Source organism: Acanthopagrus latus, chromosome 21 (assembly GCF_904848185.1).
Source record: "Acanthopagrus latus isolate v.2019 chromosome 21, fAcaLat1.1, whole genome shotgun sequence".
In the NCBI taxonomy this organism is placed as follows: domain Eukaryota; kingdom Metazoa; phylum Chordata; class Actinopteri; order Spariformes; family Sparidae; genus Acanthopagrus; species Acanthopagrus latus.
The window spans coordinates 27,387,921-27,408,970 of record NC_051059.1 but is presented as its reverse complement, the minus strand read 5'-3'; the positions used below and the strand labels follow the sequence as shown (position 1 = coordinate 27,408,970).

General features: G+C 41.8%; 1 protein-coding gene across 2 annotated transcripts; it reads right to left on the bottom strand.

The window, feature by feature from the left end:
* Positions 1–289: 289 nt before the first annotated feature.
* On the bottom strand, positions 290–10,672 carry LOC119010640. Of its 2 annotated transcripts, XR_005072026.1 has the most exons (5): positions 10,493–10,672; positions 10,049–10,109; positions 5,001–5,137; positions 911–4,770; positions 290–875 (listed from the first exon to the last, which is right to left on the bottom strand). XR_005072026.1 is itself a non-coding variant. In XM_037082953.1 (4 exons), exons 3-4 carry the CDS (start codon positions 5,122–5,124, stop codon positions 1,064–1,066), a joined length of 3,831 nt encoding a protein of 1,276 aa, XP_036938848.1. In that variant the 5' UTR covers positions 5,125–5,137; positions 10,049–10,109; positions 10,493–10,672; the 3' UTR covers positions 290–1,063. The 2 variants fall into 2 exon arrangements, 1 of the variants encoding a protein (XP_036938848.1); XM_037082953.1 differs by having other exon boundaries at positions 290–4,770.
* Positions 10,673–21,050: the final 10,378 nt, after the last annotated feature.

Here is a 21,050-nt window from a genome sequence, read left to right as displayed (position 1 = left end):
CAGTGGAGGGGAGGAGCAGTGGAGCGGAAGTACTTTACATTACATCACTCCGTCTGAGCTACTTTATATACAGTTAGTTTAGTTAGTCCAGTGGTTCCCGGGTCGGGCCCTCTGAAGGGGAACCAGTTCTGATGCTCACATTTATTTTCACTTTGAATTTGATTTTACTTAAATCTTTGGGGGGTTTTTTTGTCAAATTTTGGAACATTTAGATGTAAATTACTAGTCTGGATGAGAAACTGAAGCTGCAGAAAACAAAGAAGGTGACACTGACAGACAACACTTAGAATCATCACATTTATTGATTATTGATTTCTCCATCTTTCAGTGGGAGCCCACAGGACAATAAAATGTCAGCACACATCAGTATGAGGAGAATTAAACATTATTCAGATCGTCTTAAAGGTTTTAAATGTCCAAAAAAGAAAAAAAAGAAAATAGTAGATAAACATGTTAAAATAAGCAGGAAGCTGATGAGCCAGTGTAAAAACTCAACTATGTAATCTGGGAACAATGAAAAAGATTCAAACATTTACGTTAAAAAGACAAAAATAAAGACGTTGATGATCAGGTTGCTTTGGAGCAGATTGTTCTATTAGTTCAGCACTTCAACATTTATCACAACATGATGTCAGTGTTTTGATTTGTTCTCCTCAGTGTCAGATTTGTTTCTACATGTGTGTTCACATCATCACAGCAGCACTGCTCTCTTCATGTTTCTCACAGCGTCACATCTCAGTGACTGAGCTTCACTGTGAGAGCAGACGGCAGCTGAAGCTGCTGTTTACTTTAAATACCGTTAATTAAGATGGTGAACGTGGTCGACGTTACACCTGCTGAACATCATGGCTGGGCTGCACCAGCTCTTCATCAACCTGCTGCTACGTTACACCTGAAGCTCTTCATCAACCTGCTGCTATGGTTACACCTGAAGTTCTAGCACTAGGAAGCAACATCAGGCCTTTCTTAGACTTTGCTGGTATCAGAACTGGTCTCATCTTTGTCTGGGTTAGTATCGATTCTGCCTCTTCTTGGTCTGGGTCGGTTTTGGCTCAGTCTCATCTTAGTCTTTATCAGACACTGACAGTTTTCTTTTGGTTGGTGCTGTTCTTTGTTTGTCCTCGCTAACATGCTGGAGGTCAGTAGATGGACTCTGGAGGGGATTCTCTTCTCTCTCTACTTTAGCCATGAACTCTGCTTGTTCTCTGACGGCTGTCAGGTGCTCAACTCGTTGCTTCCAGCCTGGTTCACACTCAGATTTCTCTCCTTCAATAAGCAGGTCAATGTAGTCTGGAGCGGAGAGAGGATTCGGCTTCAGTGATATCTCTTTCAGTCTGTTTAAACACTTAGCAGAGCTCTCCATCAGTTTCCCCACCTCAGCCTGCACACGATGAAATACAGACTTCATTACATCAAACAATGCCTGAACAGGTGCCTTAGCACCTTTGGCTTTTAGGTACTTTTCTTTCAGATCTTTCACTGTTTGTTTTTCTTTTATTTCCTCAAACTTGAATCTGTATGTCATATTAGAATGTACACTCCAATGACATTTGCCTGGACACTGAGTACAGTTTCCATCTGATCCCATTGCACAACAGCGTGCTTTATCTGCGTCATTGGCATAGCTACAGGGATAGTGACAGGTAAAATTACACTGCTGACAGTTGGTGATGAACTTTCCAGTGCCTGAAATATCTATTTTAACAAGCTTCGGGACAGTGACTTCAATCTCAAAGTTCTCATTCCTGCTGATCTCTGCCTCGTGATCCTTCAGTTTCTCACTTGTCTCTTTTATCTTCTCAAGCTCGGATAACCCAAGTTTAACCTTCACCTGCAAATTTTCTACTGAATTCTCGAGCTCCTGTCTCTCTCTGAGCACCTCCTTAGTTAATGTCAAGCTTTTGGTTTCTATCACATTCAAAGCATCAAAGAACATCTCCATGCTACTGGCCCCCATTTCCCAAAACATCTGATCAAAGCTTCCATATTTACTCATGCTGCCTGCTGCAGATGATTTGTTGTCTGCAAACAACGCTGAATTATTGAATTTGAAGTAAACCGGCAGCCCGTCTTCTGTTTTAGGACACGGGACACCTGAAGCTCTGATCGCCTCGAGAACTGGTGGACGCTGGCCGTCTGCAAATGTCACCAGAACTCTGATGTTTTCTGCCACATCTTTGCCAAAGATTGAGAGCACAGAGTCAAACACATATTTCTGTGTTGGTGTGAGTCGAGCTAAAGAAGCCTGAGCTACGAAACACACAGCATCAATGTCACTGACACCATGCCTATCAGTGAAGAGATTACGCAGCTGGTCTGTGATCTGTTTGTCTCTCTTTATGCCTCTTGTGTCTCCAAATCCTGGAGTGTCAACAGTAGCAATGGTCAGTGAGTGGTCGATTTTAAAGCCCTCCTGGTGGTTGATCTTGTACACAGTGACTTCAGACGTCTGGCTTTCAGCTTGTGATTTTGATGGATCCTCATCAACTAACTTAAACCGATATGGATCCTCCCATTCAACACCCAGAATGTAATTGATCATCCCATTGATGAGAGTTGATTTTCCAGCTCCAGTTGCTCCGAGAACCATGATGGTGCGATTATGTTTGAAAGACTCTTTCCCAAAACTAAAACGCCTGCACCCTGCAACAGTCAGTCTTTCTTCTTTCAGGGGAACTTTATAAACTGGGAGATGACCTGACTGGTGTTTCAGCAAACTGCTTTGTTTTTTAACAGCATCAACAAGTCGTTCTTTCGGGGGCACAACAAAGATAGAAGAGATGCTTTCTTTGCTCAGTCCATCTTCACCACAATCACATCTGACCCTGACGACATATTCTGTCTCTGGCTGAAGCCCTGAGATGATCGTCTGTTCAGTCTTAGACATCATTTGGTTCCACTGGAGATCTTCCTCCTTCACCCTGCTGTCTGTTTTGGCGTACTCCACGATGTAGCTCAGGATCTGGACATCTTGTCCGAGTTCAGCAGGTTTGTCCCAGCTGACTGATATCTCACCTGAGTTTGGTTCAACTTGAGGTTCTCCAGGAGGGCTGCAAGGTAAAGTTTTAATGGAACCAGTGACTTCATTGGCTGGTCCAACACCTACTGAGGTCACTGCTCTGCATCTGAACTTGTACTCTGTGTTTGGACTCAGATCGCTCACTGTGACTTCTTCAGCTCCTGCTGCCGTCTTTTCTTTCCATCCATCCTGTCCACTGACACAGTACTCAACAGAGTAGGAGGTGATGTTCTCTGCTCCAAACTCTGCTGGACAAATCTTCAGCGTCACACTGTTGTGGTTTATGTCTCTGACTGTTAATGTTTCAGGTTTTGAAGGAGGTTCAAAGTTCTCATTAACAGAGAAGCCGTCTTTATAAAGGTAGATGCTTGAACCTTTCTGTGACTCGTCTGTTGAACCAACTGCCAAGAACTTAATGTTCTTGTTCTCCTTGTTGGCCTCTGCAAAGTCACTGAAGAGTTTTGCTTTTCTCCTCATTGTATCTGCTACTTCCTTTAAAAGGTACCATTGTTCCTTCTCTACATCATGAGTACGAGACTCTTGAGGTTTGTCTGGTTTGGTTGTTTGTCCTAAGTACTCTGATAAAGCTGACAGGTACGGTTCATCACTTCCCAGTGAGGTGAAAACAAAACACACAGCATGATCTGCACTGAGACTTTCCTCATGAAGACTTCTGTCAGATTGGACGATTTTGGTGTTCTTCATTATGTTGGTGAAAGACTTTAAAACGCAGAGTTCTCTCTCTTTACAGTCCATCCACTTGTTCAGGTCTTTGCTGTTGAAAGGAGAAGAATGTCTCTTCTTCAGGATCTCTGCGAGCTCAGCCTCTTCTTCTCCTCCTCCTCGGATTGATGGAAGCTTCTTTGCCAAGTTTTGTTGGAATTCCAGCTTGAACTCAGAGCACATCTCCTTAAAGGTTTTAATCTTTGTGACAATCTGTGGGAACTGCTGTGCAGTGGTGCTTTTCAGGGCATCATTGCACCTCATCTCCAGCTCACTGAAGTCCTCCAGGACACTCTGTAACTTTTTAACTAATGTTAAACTTATCTGACGGACAATTTTCGCAGCAGAAGAATCTAAACATGTTAGCGGCAACAGCCAGACCTTCATTGGTACGGCGTTTTCTCCGTTGGCTCCCAGCAATGTTGGCAAACTTTGATAGACTTGTATTGCATCCTGAAATGATGTCGGCATTTTCTGAAGTGAAAAGTCTCCATAGAATCTGCAGGAGAACTTATCAGCAGTGGCTCTGTCTTTGTCCTCCATTTTCAGTGAACCTTCACCCTCTATAGCAAGACAGGGAATTTTCTGTATCATCACCTTCAAGTTACCCTCAATGTCTTGATAACTGTCCTTTTCTGACACCTCACGGTCAAAGACAAAGAAGGCTTGTGCTCCATAAAGAATACCTGTGACTACATGTGTAGCTAACCCTTTATCAAAGACATCTGGATGCTTCACTTTGCCTCTTCCAAGATGATCCATGGACAGTTCGTGGAACTTTGTGGTAGCTTCATACTTCAGTGTTACTCTGGCCTGATTTTTAGAAGTCTTACTATCGTTCAGGTAATTTGCTGATCCATCAACTTCAACCAGTCCCCCCAAGAAACTCGCCTTCAAAGAGGCTTCAACATTAAGTGCTGAAGATTTGTCCTCAATTGATTCAGATGCAACTATCTCAAAATCAGTCTTAGGTTTTGGTCTTTTTCTTGTGTTTTTTTCGAGGTCATCACAGTCCCACAGGGTCATGCCTGCCAAAAAGAATAGAAATAGTTAAACTGCCTTTTATTTTTTAGTAAGGCTTGGACAGGTTAGTTTTCATTGATGAATTTCAGTATTTGTTTTACTGGTTTGTAACTTCTTCAAATTCAGATCAACTTGGCTTTGTCATAGTAGAAGGAGTTGTAACTTATAACTTAGTACTAACAGACACAGATTATAATTGAGCCACATTTAGTAACCTTTACACATGAATCCTTACCAGGAACAAGAGTATCACTGCGGCAGTCGTACAGCATTCCGAGGCTGAACGGCCGGCCGAGCGCTGCCACCTCCACTGCTGCCGCCTCCACTGCTGCCGCCTCTCTGCTGGCTTTAGAGCCCATCTCTTAGTCTAGACTAGAGATAATAGAACGTATGTTACTTTACATCTGGGGCACTAATGCTATTCAAACTGTTAGTCATCTGTCACCTTGTACATTAGCGGTGTGGAAATTCCTTTATTAATTGTGGGTGGACATTAGGATCACGTTATACAGGAGGGAGGCAGATATCAGCAGCAAGTGAAAAAACAAAAAAAACACCCAGTATTTAGAAAGTGGGTATCTGGGCATGTGTTGGACTTAAAAACTTGCTGGGAAACACGAATCGGACAAGACCCAGGCTCAGAGTAACTTCTGACTTACAAAAATCACAAACCACATTAGCTATTTTCACCTGATGCTAACATCTGCAATCATAACGAATACAGTGAGTCCAACTAATCAGTCAAGAATTGAGGAGGCGCTGTCAACTTTGCTGCCTAACTCTGAGAGAGCTGTTTACAGCAGAGTGTTTGTGATGTTTGCCATATTCATTAGGTGTCTTGTCTTAAGAGTTGCCATTTGAAAATTATATTTTACAGATCACAGCTGACAAGGTCACACAGTTACTGGTGTCTAAAAATATAGTTTTTATATTAGCCTGTTGTAGCAGTTCAATTCCCAAATTCCTGTTCAGCCATTTGTTATTTTTTTGAATGGAACGACTCCATGACGATACTGTGACCGTCATTTTGGCTCTCCGCCATCTTGTGTATTTGACCACACACACACACACACACACACACACACACACACACACACACACACACACACACACACACACACACAGAGTTATTTGTGCTTCAGTTTGTCCTAGCGTTTTAGTTTCATAGTGTAGCTGCTTGAGTCGAGTGATGGATTTTGTTTATTGAAAGTATTATTGGTTGGATCAATGTGCTTATATAAGTAAATTCTATTATATTGCACATAGCAGCTTTCTTTGATCATTATGTGCGTGTGTTTTGTGATAATTCCTGGTTGTGATGGTCAGTGCTGGGATTCATTTCCTTTTGAGACTGTTTTGGTTATTGGTCCCTGATTCCAGGGTGGTGCCCTTGTTTAATGCTAATTTAAAGTGAAACTCTTGCCAAAAAGCAACCTAGGCTTTATTTGCAAATGTATATGAGCCAAACCTTTAGGTAAATGCATGATTACAATGAAAGAGGCACTTTTAGGATTTACCATAGTTTCGTTTTTGGGTGAGACACTTATAGCCAAAGACAGTCCAAAAAAAATTAGATATCGCACCATCGCAAATTTTCAATATGGCAGGCATTTTTTAAAATGGCCACAATTGACTACCATGTGAATTTTCTGTGTGTTGATTAGAATATGTTATTGATCATTTAGTTAGCTACATTTATTTACCTCTTTTGAGTTTGTACATGAATGATACAAATACATTTAAAGATGGCAGTTATTTTTCAAGATGGCTGCCATGACTGGTTTATTACTGCTTCAAAGTTGCAAAGATTCCTGTGATGTGAATGATATTGGGGTCAAATCACACATTTTTATAATTAGGAATTCAGGTGTCAACTTTAGTATTTAGCCTATTTGGAAGCTCACAATGCCAGATAGGCCTTACTGACAATAGTGACTGTCCAAACATGGGGTCAATCATGGAAGACTTTCAGCAAGCCCTTCAAAGTAACAGCAGTCCAAAGTAGCATTGTTGCACTTACACTGCTTGACACAACCCTTCTTACATTTGCAGGAGACAAGTATGATAATGGTTCATAATGACCCTCAGATGCCTCGTGTTGACACCAGCATCTGACCCCATATATGGCCTCCTTATTATAGACTGCCCTCTTAACATGCTCCTTTAGGGCAGCCTTTGCTGGAGGGATTGACTGCACATTGTGCCTCTTTGCAAATAACTTCCTCCTAGCTTGGTCTATGTCTGTGGATGTGCTGGTTCGATCATACAGCAGGATTATAAAACTTTCAATAGTTGCCATTACTTCCTGTAGAATGTAATGTGGGGCAGAGGACAATTCTAATAGGCAATTTGTAAGCTCTGGAAAGACAGCCAACACAGCCCATGCAGTCTGTTTCCCACGCCCAGCAAAGCTTGATACAGTGTCACAGCCAGTCAAAGCATGAAACTCTGGAAGTGCAGCTGAGATTTCATGGGCTGCTCGGTATTGTAAACTCTTTCCAGTACCAAATGCCAACCAAAGCTCATCCTCTGGATCTTTATTTTGTGGTGACCATTTCGTACTGCATGGGCCACATGTCACAACATGCGAGGGTCAGCTTCCTCATGTGTGCATGGAGAAATTGAGGACAGATCAACAAGGGGTGGCTTGCTGACGACAGCTGTCTACCATTTGAAACGTGGCATTTGCATGTTAGCTCGTTAACTATTTATGTTGAACAGGGTGATTCTAAAATAAGGAGACATGGTTCTGTGATATATTCCTACCAAGTAGTCTTATAGCAGCAATCCACCATTTGAAACGTTGTATTAGCACATTAGCACATTAACTATTTATGTGGAACAGGGTGTTAAAGGGGGAAAAATAGGGGTTTTTCTTAAATAAGTTTTTATTTATCTAGTTGTGGGCCAATTGCAATAACAAAATAAGTTCTAAAATAAGTTCTATTTATCTAGTTGTAAGCCTGTCTAGAGCCAAGCAAATGACAAATATGAACTTTAGGCATGCTGCAATTGTCAAGTCACATCTGATCTTTCCAATAAATTGAAGGACTTGAAGGTGATATCAACATGTCACTATTTTTGAGACTTAGGTATTGAAAAAATTGATATTCAACTAAATTCTGTTTAGCTTATTTTATCTGGCACCGCTTACATTTGTGTGTGATGTCTGAACAAAGGAAGATCCTGGGCTTATTACACATTGCACATTTTATTTCTGCAATTTGATTATTTATGGAGATCGACCATATGATGTGCAATATAAGAAGCTTTATTACAATTACAACGTTCATGCTGATTGTGGCAATCTTGAATTTTTATTGATTTATATGTATTCTTCATTTTGATGCTAGCTAATGAGCTTGCCCGAAAATGAAACAACGGTAAATCTTAAAAGTGTGTCTTTCATCATAATTATGCATTTACCTGAAGGTCTGACTCATACTCAATCACAAATAAAGCCTTGGTTGTTTTTTTGGTGAGAGTTTCACTTTAATTGATTTGGATGAACTAAAAAACTTTAACCCTGAACCTTTTGGGTTGAGTGGCAATTAATGTTTTTTTATTTTGAACACCAGTGATTCTTGTGTTCTGCTTTGTTTTACTGTGTTTACATGAGCTCATTTATCTTTGGATCTTGGACCTTTGAACCTCAGGAACACCCGTCAGCGCTGTGCTGCTGCTGTAAGGGATATAACCTGTTTGATGTCGCCCTCTAGTGGCTGCTACAACACACTGCTTCAATTACTTCCTCCTCCTGCTGTTCAAGGCTATTTTTAATTCAAGAATAACTCTGCAGTCAAAACCAGTCAGCGTGGACAATCAGACATCAATAACTGTTCAAATGGTTGAAATTATTGCTTTATGACACAAGTTCTTGTCCTCCTCTCTCATGGTCAGTTTGTCGGTTTTGTCATGAGTCTCAGTCCAGTTCAGTCTCGGATCTCACATGTCCTTTGTGTTCCTGCCTCCTATTCCAGCGCTTCCTTTGTTTGGACTTTTATTTAGTTTTTGTATTTTTGCAGTTCTTTGTTCTTGGTCTTTGTCCCGCCTGCTCCTTCTGCTTTGTTACCGTTTGTCACCAGCTTTGTGATTGGACTTTGTATTTTTGATGGACTACAGCTTTACTTAATAAAGCTCAGCTATAGCTCATTCACCTGCCTTCCTGTTTGTGTCTTGAGTTTTGGTCCCTGTTCGTTTAGCCCTGACAGGTGCACACTGACAATAGCCAAGTGTTTGCACTGACAGCAGAGTCTGACCTCTTTTTAAAGGAGCACATTGAGACACATGGCAGTGAGGGCAGAGCTGAGCTGTCGTACTGTGAGGACATTTATTCCATTAATGACTGAAAAAACTAGCCAAGTGACAGCAAAGAAAATCAGATGTGCTAAATATTTCTGTTATTGTTGATTCAGTACCAGATTTAGCACAAATAGATCAACTCATGTTTGTTTCCTGCTTTGTCAGTGTGGACAGCAGAGTAACAGAGAGATTCCTCAGGTTTGAGCTCATCCACAGCCACACAGGTATCAGTATCAGTTTTCTGAATATATCCATACGTGTGTGTGACAGGTTGATAAGCTAATACACTTATACATTGTTACGGATTAAAAGGACATAAATTCATGGTCTGTAATAATATTATAATCTGTTGAGGTAAGAAACATTATTCATAAGAGTTAAAAATGGGTTCAAATGCTATAAGAATGTTTATAATGTTGATATTGTTTACATTCATTTTGTATTGTTAAATCTAAGCTTAATAAGTTTCGCTCTGTGATCGATTGCTTTTGGCTCCATCCACATATCTGGGGTATTCGCGGTACTCTTCCTCATTGCAGTAAACAATGAGCAGAGGAAAAGACGCTCTGTCACTGTAGTGATTATTTCTCCCCTGTTTCAGGGGCATAACATGTCAATGTGTAAACGAGAGGCATTAACTTACAGCACTTTGCAGAAGGAGCTTTATAAAGTTAAATCCACTGACTCAAATTAGTTCACGAGGCAATATGGGATCTATGTATATATGCCTATGGTCCAAACCTCTCAGAGCTCATACATGTCCTTAACGAATTTGTAAGGACACTCCCACACAGAGTGTAAAAGCCTGCAACTTCCCGAAGAAGCCTCTGGATGAGAACTGAAACGTTTTCAATGAACTGAAACACATCTGGATGCATACGATACAGAACAGAAAAAAAGTGTGTCAGTTTAAAGGGATAGTTGGTGTTTTTTGAAGTGGGGTCATATAAAGTACATATCTATAGTTGATCTGTTCCCTACCGTAATCAGCCTCAGTTTGGAGAAGTAGAGAGCCGCTCCGGCCCAGACGCTCAGCTTTGTACTGCAGTGAACAGAGTCCAGAGAAAAAGAGAAATAAACCACCTAAAACAAGGCTCACCTTAAAAAATCTGTTCAAGAAACAGTTTCTTTTTGGCACTTGGGTTAGGGTTACTTTACTTTTACTTTCGATAAAAACAAAACTTAACATTCCGTATCTCTCCGCATTAGCGTTCATGCATAGGGTTCTGCGGTTGAGAAAATGTAGTGCCAAAAGAAAGATCAGTCTGATGGCGATGTAAAGTGGTGTGAATTTTCCCTTTACAACGTACACTTGAACTGTGATAGATGGACACTGAATGCAGATGCAACGATGAATAAATATACTTACACCGACTAAACTGAGTTTAAACCACAATCTGACTAATTAAGTTACTGAGTACTCACCAGTGTTCAGATGAGATTCTGTTGTTCTGCTGAGAAAAATCTGATGGATTCAGTTTTAAACTCCTCTTCAGAGAAAGACGGAAATTCATCTGGACTGCAGCTCTGTGTCTCTCTGACGAACTGAAACTTCCACTTGAAGTAGAAGTAGAAGTAGAAAATGTGATGTTGACACTCTCCTCCTTCAGTGTTGCTCCACCCCTCATTGTCTTTACTTCTTGTCATTGTCTGTACTCCCCCTCCCGTCCATCCTTGATACGGCCAACTATCGCAGTGTTGTCCGAGTATTTCTGCATGTGGCAGAGCCTGGAGTTGTACTGGAAGTTGGATGTGTACATGGGTTAGGGTTAGGGTTTTGCTGCTGACCACAGTGTCTGACATGCAGCCCTTCAGTCTGACGTACTGTCAGGCATGTGCACACATGTCGTGGTTCGGGCTTTAAGATGGACAGATGATGGCCCATTTGGCAAATTTTAGTATGGTGACTTTTTTTTTATTTACACCAAAAACCTAAGAAAAATACCCACAAGTGGCAAAGCAAAGTGGCAGGAATATTTACAACAGGACAAAGAGTGAAAATATTTACAGAAATCATGGCAGCAACTGGGACCCACACGCCTCTCAGCCTAATGCTCCCTCTCAAGTGAGCTGAGCTCCCTTTAAATACCCCCTTGGCCCCTCCCTTGGGCAAACCAATTAACCCAGCACAGGGGTTTCAAAACATAAACTGGGAAACAGAATACCAAAACACAAAAACTTCATTGATTTTAACACTAGTATTGTGGCACTAACAACCCTGCATACAGCTGTGCCATTGTTCACACAGATCACATCAATTCACAATACTTTCAACACAAGAATAATATTAGTATAGTCCGTGGTCACCGGACCCATTGAAGCGCACCACCCAGCGCTATTTATGACGTGATCCGGGACTGCCTCGGTTCGGCCCGTGAACCCAAGACAGACCTCTGCTGCAACAGCAAGTGAGTATGTGTATGTGTATGTGTGTGTGTATGTGTGTGTGTGTGTGTGTTGCGTAGGCGCCGAGTGTGCACCCTCGACGACCTATGGTGGGGCGACCAGAGTCCAGGGAAATGGACAAAAGTTTGTGTCACTGCTAGACCGCGAGATGCGGCCTGTGGGGAAACAGTTAGGATGGAGCTTGGCTCTGCCGGAACAATGAGAGCGCCGCCCCTTTTGTGTGTTTTTTAAATGAATAAATAAATTCCTGTTGTGCAAAGGGATGTCAAAAAAACGGCAGTATAAAAACGCCACAGTTATCTACCGTATGCATTTCCTCATAATATGGCGTTGTGTGAGTGTGTGTGTGTGTGTTGAGCCTATAAAGCTGCTTCTCTGTCCGCTGCAGCTTCGCTCTGTCTCTCTAAGAACAGATGCTACTTTCAAATTAAAAGCCCCCCGCTAAGAACCCAATTCTAAACCCGAACCCTAACCCAACAAGTCGCCTTCGACTTATTCTACATGCTTAGATATGAGTCATATTTCAAAAGAGTGTCTATTTGTGCTTGTTAAAATAACTGCTTGTTAACCAGAGTTAAGGATAATCTCACATCTGTCTGTGTCGGCTGTTTATCTGCCACAAATCTTCAACTTCCTCCAGATATTTTTACTGTGACTTTTCTATTGTGAACATTGTTGTTCCTATTAACAGTCACGGTGGTCATTTCTTGGATTTGTCACATTTTTAGATGTGTAGTCTGTATTTCTAGTTTGCACTTGCCCTCCAATAAATAGTAGGGGTGGGAAAAAATTGATTCTCAGATGGATTTCGATTCTATCTTCAATGATTCTGTCTCGATTTAAATAAGTTCATAATCAGAATTTCAAAATTAAATTTTTTTTAAAAATTTGCCCTCTGCAATATTCTGTGCGCCTGCTGCGGAGCTCAACAGAAAACTCTACTCTCTCGCCTGCTGATTCTGTGCTATACACGCATGCACACTTAACACACATGCAAGTTGTTTACATGCAAAAAAGTTTAAGCAGTGACAAATTGGCTGCAATGGCGAGTGCTAGACCTATACAATCTGCACCGGCTTCTTTAAAAGCTGCCATATGGCAGCATTTTGGATTCTATGAGGTTGAAGGCAAGATGGACAAGACTTACACTGTTTGTAAAGTCTGTGGAATTCAAATCAAATACTTCAGAAATACAAAGAATTTGCGAAGCCACATTTCACGATACCATCCAGAGCTGACAGAAAAAAGGGAACCCGTTCCTGATAACAGCCAGAGGACAATTGATCAGGCAGTACAGCTGCCACCAAACTCGGAGAGGGCAAAACGGATTACTAAGTCCATTGCAAGATTTATTGCAATGAATTTAAGGCCATGCTCAGTTGTGGAGAACATAGGCTTTCGGGGCATGGTGGGTACGCTGGAGCCGAGGTACAGAATACCTTCTCGGCGATACTTCACAGACAGCAATACCAACGCTGTACAGTGAAACCAAATCAAACGTTTGGGACACTTTGATGGAAGCGGGCAGGGTAGCTATAACGTGCGACGCATGGACATCAGTTGCCACAGTGTCATACGTTACCGTAACCGCGCATTTCATCAACGATGAATGGCAGCTTGTGTCACTTGTGCTCTAAACAAGAGCAATGTACGAGTCACACCGGCGCAAATGTGGCTGACTTGTTGAAAAGGGTAGCAAATGAATGGCATCTGAATGACAAAGACTTAGTTTTAGTCCCAGACAATGCTGCTAACATGGTCACTGCTGCCCAACTGGGAGGACTTGTGCATCTGAGATGTTACGCCCACACCTTAAACCTGGCTCGTCAGCGAGCGCTCATGTTGCCCTCTGTGTCCAGGCTCCTGGCTAGGATAAGACGAATTGTTTCCTTTTTCTTCTGAAGCACCGTCGGTGCATACCAGCTAGAAGAATAGCAGAAGCTGCTGGGTCTGCCATGCCAAAAACTCATAGCAGACGTCAGCACCAGGTGGAACAGATCGTACGAGATGGTGGATCGTTTTTTGGTCTGCGCCGCTTTACTCTCTCCCCAGGTGAGGAAAAGAGAATCTGATATATGTACTCTCAATGAGACAGATGTCTCAAACGCAGAGGATTTAGTTAAGGCCCTGTGATGGAAAAAATGCTTTTCATTATGGGTTGATGAATTTTGAACTATTTTGTTGAATATGATTTCTTATGCAAATGTATGAACACCTATCCTGCCCTATATGATTGTAATAGAGTCACGAACCAGCCAAAACTCAGATAGACAGTAGAATGTACAGTTCTTAATCCTGCTACCCTTCTTCCCACAGCTGACGATGGAGAGGCACACGACTGTGTTGCTATCATCAATGAAGTCTGCTCTCCCAGATCTGATCTGCAGGAAGTGCCACTTCAGAATGCAGACCCGGAACTGTTTGTGGATGACTCAGCATCAAGGGACCCAGGGACAGGAAAGAACCAAACAGGTTACATGACATTGTTCTGGCTGAACCTCTCCCCTCAAACTACTCCGCTCAAGCCGCAGAGCTTGTAGCCTTAACAAAAGCATGCACATTGGCCAAGGACAAGTCTGTTAACATTTTCACAGACAGTCGTCATGCCTGGGGAGTTTGTCATTCATTTGGCCAAATTTGGGCAAACAGAAAATTCCTGACGGCTTCAGGAAAGTCAATTGCACATCACACATTGGTTGCCTCCCTCCTTGATGCTCTGCTGCTACCAAAACAAATCGCTGTCTGTAAATGTGAAGCTCACACTAACAAACCAGACCTCATTTCACAGGGAAATGGCAGAGCAGACGCCACTGCGAAGACAGCAGCTAAGCAGCGACTAACAAAACAATGTGTTGTTATCCCTGCCTCACCACTGACACCTTTCGCAGATCTGCAGGAACTACAAGTGAAAGCCACTCCACAGGAGAAGGCCAAGTGGAGGCAAGCTGGTTGCGCTGTCAAAGACAATGTTTGGTATGGTCCTAACAACAAACCATGCTTGCCCAAATATCTTTTTCCTCACTATGCTAAGCTGACATATGGACGAGATCATATGTCAAAAGGGGGAATGATGAGTGAGATACAAAGATATTGGTTCACAAAGGGCTTCTCGGCCTTCTCCCAAACTTTTTGTAAAAGGTGTGTGATCTGTGCCACAAACAATGCAGGGGGAGGACTTCGGACGCAGCAGGGCGCCCATCCACCCCCTGAAAGACCATTTGATCATTTAACAATGGATTTCATTGAACTAACACCTAGTGAGGGAAAGAAATACTGTCTCGTGGTGGTCGACATGTTTTCTAAGTGGGTGGAAGCTTTCCCTACATCCAAACAGGATGCGGCAGCAGTTGCAAAACTTTAATCACAGAAATCATCCCATGTTGGGGAATTCCAGCTAAAATTCCCAGTGATAATGGCACACCTTTTGTAAATACAGCCCTGAAAAGTGTGGGGGACTACTTACGTATTGACCTAAAACAGCACTGCGCCTACCACCCAGCAAGCGGAGGTGCCGTAGAAAGAGAAAATGGCACCCTGAAAAACAAGCTTGCTAAATGTTGCGAAGAAACAGGTCTGTCATGGACCAAAGCCTTGCCAACCGTCCTCATGCACATGAGGGCTAGAATCAGAGCTAAAAACAACCTTAGCCCTTTTGAAATCTTGTTTGGTCGACCTCTGCACACCGGGATTGGGCCCGGCACGAGACAGCTCCCAGGGACAGGTCAGTGTGAGGATGAAATGTTGCGTTATTGTGCAAACCTGTCCTCTGTTCTTTCTGATATTCACAAACAGGTCAAGGACGCTCTGCCTGCCCCAGCAGCCCACAAACTGCATGATTTGGAGCCAGGGGACTGGGTCGTCATTCGAGATCTCAGGAGAAAGAACTGGAGAGCTCGCAGATGGAACGGCCCCTTCCAAGTGCTTCTGACCATGGAGACGGCAGTGAAGATCGCAGAGAGCCACCTGGGTTCACGCCAGCCACTGCAAACGGGTTCCAGAGCCAGTGGACGACACCTCACAGAGCGTGCTTATTGTAGAATAATCATGACTGTTACGTGTGGCCAAGTTAGTGCCCTGTGTGTGTGTGTGTCCTCTGTCTCCGCCCTGCTCCGCCTTCCTGAGCTCAGGTGTGGGCAATCACCTGAGCAGTTAAAAGGAGGCAGTATCAGGGCGGCTCTCTCTCTCTCTCTCTCTCTCTCTGATTACAGGTGTGTTGCAGGAGGAGGGAGGCTGCGCTGCCTCACAGTCTTTTGCTGTTTTGTTTCTACTTTGTGGTTGATTTGAGTTTGGGTTCAGTTCTCTGGCCTGTTAGAGTGCCAGGGCTTTGTTGTTTTAATTTGGGTTTGAGTTCCTGGTAGTCCTGTTTTTGTATCTTTTGTTTTCTTTCTTTAAGTAGGTTTAGTAGTTGATTAGGCAGCTTTAGTTGGGAGGATTCCCCAGATGCGACGATGGCTGGTCTGGGGTCTCCTCTCTCTTTTTTTTCAGTTTGGCCAGGAACTCTTGCCCTTTTTCTTTTGTTAAATAAAAACCTTTAACTTGACTGTGTTGAGTCGGCGTCCTTTATATGTTACTGGCCTCTTTTGTTCGAGTCTTTGGTTGTGTTTAGTTTGGGGCCGTAACAATGACTGATGTTTGAGCATGTCTTTTGAGCTGTGAAAAGAATCTGTTTTCCAAGCTGACTTGATTTTTTTTTTATCCTTCACTATTACTTATGAAGGAATTTTTTTAATCTAGTCTGTAGTGAGCATAGTATGCTCAAAGGGAGGAATTGTGATGGAAAAATTCCTTTTCGTTATGGGTTGATGAATTTTGAACTATTTTGTTGAATATGATTTCTTATGCAAATGTATGAACACCTAACCTGCCCTATATGATTGTAATAGAGTCACGAACCAGCCAAAACTCAGATAGAAAGGCGCCCTCGTGTCTCATGTTTTATGTCTGATAATTTTATGCTTCACACAGAGTCCCAGGTCATGCGTCAAGAAGTTTTAACTTTATGTCTTGTGTGGATGAGAAGCCTGTCTGATTGGGATAGTCGTATGTACGCATGTGTGTAGCTTAATCACTGCTGGCACCGAGAGTGCTTGTCTCTTCCCCTGACTTTGTTGTTATCTGTGTATAAATTGTGAACACTCCTTTACTCTGGGCTCATTCACTCAGCTCATGAATTTGGCTGCGTGGTGGGTCCATCTGCAGATGGTTGAATTAAACTTATTGAAAAGACAGATCTGACTTTATTCTTTTATTGACAGAAATTTCCACCACAGCCCTCAAGCCAATGAAAGATGATACTACACTCATATCAGAGGAGAGCAGCCCCACAGTGTGTTTGATCGCCCCACTGCAAGCTCAACTCTGCCAGGAAACGATGGGCAACATTGCAGAATCATTGATTATCCGCGAGATAAAGAAGGCCATCACTGAGGACCTCAGCAGAAGGTACACCTCTGACCTAGAGAGAAGAACACTTCGCTAAGCTTCTGCTCTAGACCCGAGATTCAAGGGACGGCCTTTCCTTTCTGAGGAGGATAAAGTGGAAACATTCGGAAGAGCTGCTGCTGAAGCTGCATCACTTGAGGTAAATGTTATATTATTGTATGTAACATTATTGTAAGATTTTAGGCTCACTGACTTACTTTGTTGAATTGATACATTTCACAGCAGAACACACTATTAATGCATAATACAACACATTATTGAACAGATGGTTGGCCTAATGTATGGTTTGATTTGTTTTATTTTAATTTTGTATTTCTTCTTTGGTTGGGATTAGAGATATTGACATTATATGGCAATGTAAAGTGAGGCTGCTGTGGTGATCTGTTCTTGTTTTTACCTACAGCAACAGGTGACTGAAAGAAGATGAACGTCAACACAACACAGAGGAGCAGAACCAGTGCCCCTCTCCTCCTAAGAGAAGAGCTCAGGTCAACTCCTCTTTTAGTCCATTGGATAATTTACCAAAGTGACCAATTAGGAGAAGTGGGTGTGTGTTGGAAAGGGACTCTAAAAACCCTTGCAAAGGAAGAAAAAGTTGGGCGGTGGCACTTTGGTAGAATTCCTAAGATTGAGGGCGTAGGAGTTCTGATAGGGCAGAGGGCAAACACGTTTGGCATTACTTTGCCCTAGATTGGAGAATATCAGATATCTGTTTTAATAAAGATTGCTCTATCATTCCACCCAGCCTTGCCTCCGCAGAATTTTTTATCAACATACTACACGCCAACACCTTTGAGGAAGACAGCCCAGAAACTACACTACCACAATGTGTTGAAATGCAAGCTGCATAAAGTAGGGTAGCACTGTGTAGCATAAAGTTGTTGTTTTCTGTCTCAGGAACATGTTGCTTATTACCCCATAAGAGGAGGATTTTAAGTTTGAAGGCTTATTCAGTCTAAAAACAGCCTTTTCTTTAATGACATTAAAAGAAAAACAAATCTGTTTATTATCATTTTTACATACTTCCATATTGTTTTGAAATGCGAGCTGCATTGATCATTGCACTGTTCATAGGAAGTCATGTTTGTGATCAAGAAAAGCTTTACAGGAGGATTTTATGTTTGATGTCTTATTGTTATCATTGACTTAAATTACAGTGCATAGTATTCAGCACCTTCACTATGTTGCTCTTCCATGGTACACTGCCATGATGTCATTTAGCACTGTTATGTTATTTCTGTTTACTTTTATCCCACAATGTGTTGAGATGCAAGCTGAATTGATTATTGCACTGTTCATAGAAAGTTTAAGAATCTGACCAAACTGAAAAAACACAAGCACACACACACACACACACACGCACACACACACACACACACACACACACACATTTACACACACACACACATATATATACACACTTATATTCATACAAAATGTAAAATCATGCATGAAAATGTACATTAAAAAAAACTGAGATTAATCGATAATCGTTGACCTCTGAATCGGAATCGAATCGAATCATGAGGTGCCTGAAAAAATAATTTGGCACGTGCTTTGTGCGTGCACGTACTGCCCTTTTCTGACTTTGAGCCCCTGACCCTCTATAATCATGTGCACGTCTCTGCGTACTCTGGTCTCTTCATGAGGTAGTCCCTAATTCATTCCACCAGGTGTGAAGTAAAACACATGTAAGTGAAAAAAAATGAAATGTGTGGGGGGTTTTTTCAGTTTTTTTTTTTTGCAGATCCTTTTGAATATACCGCATACTCATTTTGAAAACAGTACAAAGACAAAATATGTAATGTCTCTTTCATTTGTTTTATGAAATATGTGTTTAACTCATATCTCCACCAGAATCAGCTAAGTAGCCAGAATAAAATGTTAACATTTTATATTCCTGCAAACCAAGAAGCAGCTACCTTCAAATGTTTGTCATACATAATACTGACATTTCTACTTTACACGTCCTATCATGTTCACATTACATGAATATCAGCTGACTTAAATTTCAGGGGGTGGGAGGGGATTGTGACGGTGTGACAGCTGACTCCTGTTCGAGACAGTGTTTCCAGCTACCCAACAGCCATGTCACCACACAAATCAATTCTAAAAAAGTGTAAATATAACGTATATTCATACAAACACACATAAAGCTGGATGAAAGTGTTAGCATAGAGTATAGCGGAAAGAAATATGTTGTACTTGAACAATAAAATATTAATCAATAATAGTGTCTCAAGAAAGTAAAGTCTGACCGCACAACCCACTCTTGACATCTCTGCTGGCATAACGGTCCAGGAAGTAACTGAGTAGTTGAAAGATGGTCCTCACACGAACCCAGGCTGTTTCTGCAGTAGACACAAATATGTTTTTAAATTGTTGCTCCATGACCAAAAATCAACTGTGCACAATTCACCAGCACCAACACTCCTGGTGATGGGTAACATACTGTGAGCTGGGTGGGGGCTGGTTTAGGCTCAGTGTTCATTTTGAAACAGGAAGCAGTAAAACAGATAGCTAGCAACAAACAATACGATATTACATTTTACACAAATATATTTGTGCAAGCAGTTTACGTGAGAAATAGGCAGTGCGGTAACAGAATCTTGGTTTATAGTTTATCGGACTGCTTTCTTTAAAAAGTTTGGTCAGAGAAAGAGAAAGAGAAAGAAAGGCAGAAGTGTTCATGTTTAACAAACCAACAAACCACTTCCCTCCAATATAAAAACCACAACACTACACAATCAGACAGTCACTTGTTCCACTCAATATCCTCAAATATTCATTATTCAACATGGCAGTGAGCCCCACCACTGCGCATCAATAATAATAATAATAATAATAATAATAATAATAATAATGATAATAATTTCCCCCTGAGACATAAACGCACCCTGAAAACACTTCACTACAAAACAAGAGGAGAAGCTGAAGCTGCATGAAAGCATCCACATCACATCATACAGAGCTTTTTAAATTAAACATGGTTACTGACCTTTTCATGAGTAATCCATTACTTACTCTGGACAGTTTAGCCATGGACACTTATTTGCTACAGCCCTGAGCGAAGGCTTCTTGGTGCAGCTTGTGTGTGCAGCGCCACCCTGTGGTGATATCTCTGTATTGCATTTTCTTTCTTGTGCTAGCTGTTCTGTGTCCACTTACTCCTTTTTATTTGCATATGACTTTTTTTATGGCTTCTTTTTTTTTAAAATCCTTCTTATAGAAAGTTTAAGACTCACAGACAACAGCAGCGGTGTGCTAGCAAAACCTTCATAAGAGCCTCACTGTGACATTTAACCTGAAACAAGAGTGGAGATGCTGTGCAGAATTAGCAGCTAAGCTTCAGTCCACTGATCAATAACTTCAATCAAGAGTCCGGATCTTTACACCCTCATTATTTATATAATCAGAGTTATTAACACTGATGTGGTAAAACAGATTAAGTCAGTCTACATTTACTTGCTGGCCATAGTTACCAATTATTAATTTTAACGTACCTGTTAGGAAGCTGCCACTCAGTGGAGGCAGGTGGACAGATGCTCTGCAGGTGAGACCTGGACACCTGTCAGCCTCAGGTAGCTGGAAGCTGCAGTCACCCAGACGCTGATCTAGATGCCAGCAACCCGAGTAAACTCTGAGCTGTAGCTGAGGAGGCAGAGTGGGTCGTCTAGTAATCGGAAGGTCACCAGTTTGAATCCTCGGCTCCCTCAGCTGCATGTCGAAGTGTCTTTGGGCAAATTACTGAACCCCAAATTGCTCCTGATGAGCAGTCGGCACTTTGCTTGGCAGCCATCAGTGTGTGAATGTGTGTGTGAACGAGTGAATGTGACTAGTGTTGTAAAGCACTCTGAGCGGTAAGTAGACTGGACAAGTGTTGAAGAAATGTAAATCTATTTAATATGAGGAGGCAGCGAAAAACGTTAAAGTGAAAACCAACTTATTACGATCTTGGTTTTCTGAGATTGTAAAGCTTTTTAAAGTAAAATTCAACCACTCGTCATGCACTTACAAGTTCCCTAAACCAAACGGTTAAATTAAGTATTTTTTACACTAATAAACAAACTCTGTAAAAAGGACCACGCTAGTGGTTTCCCACTCTTAAACTTATCGACTGCATCACACACTTAAT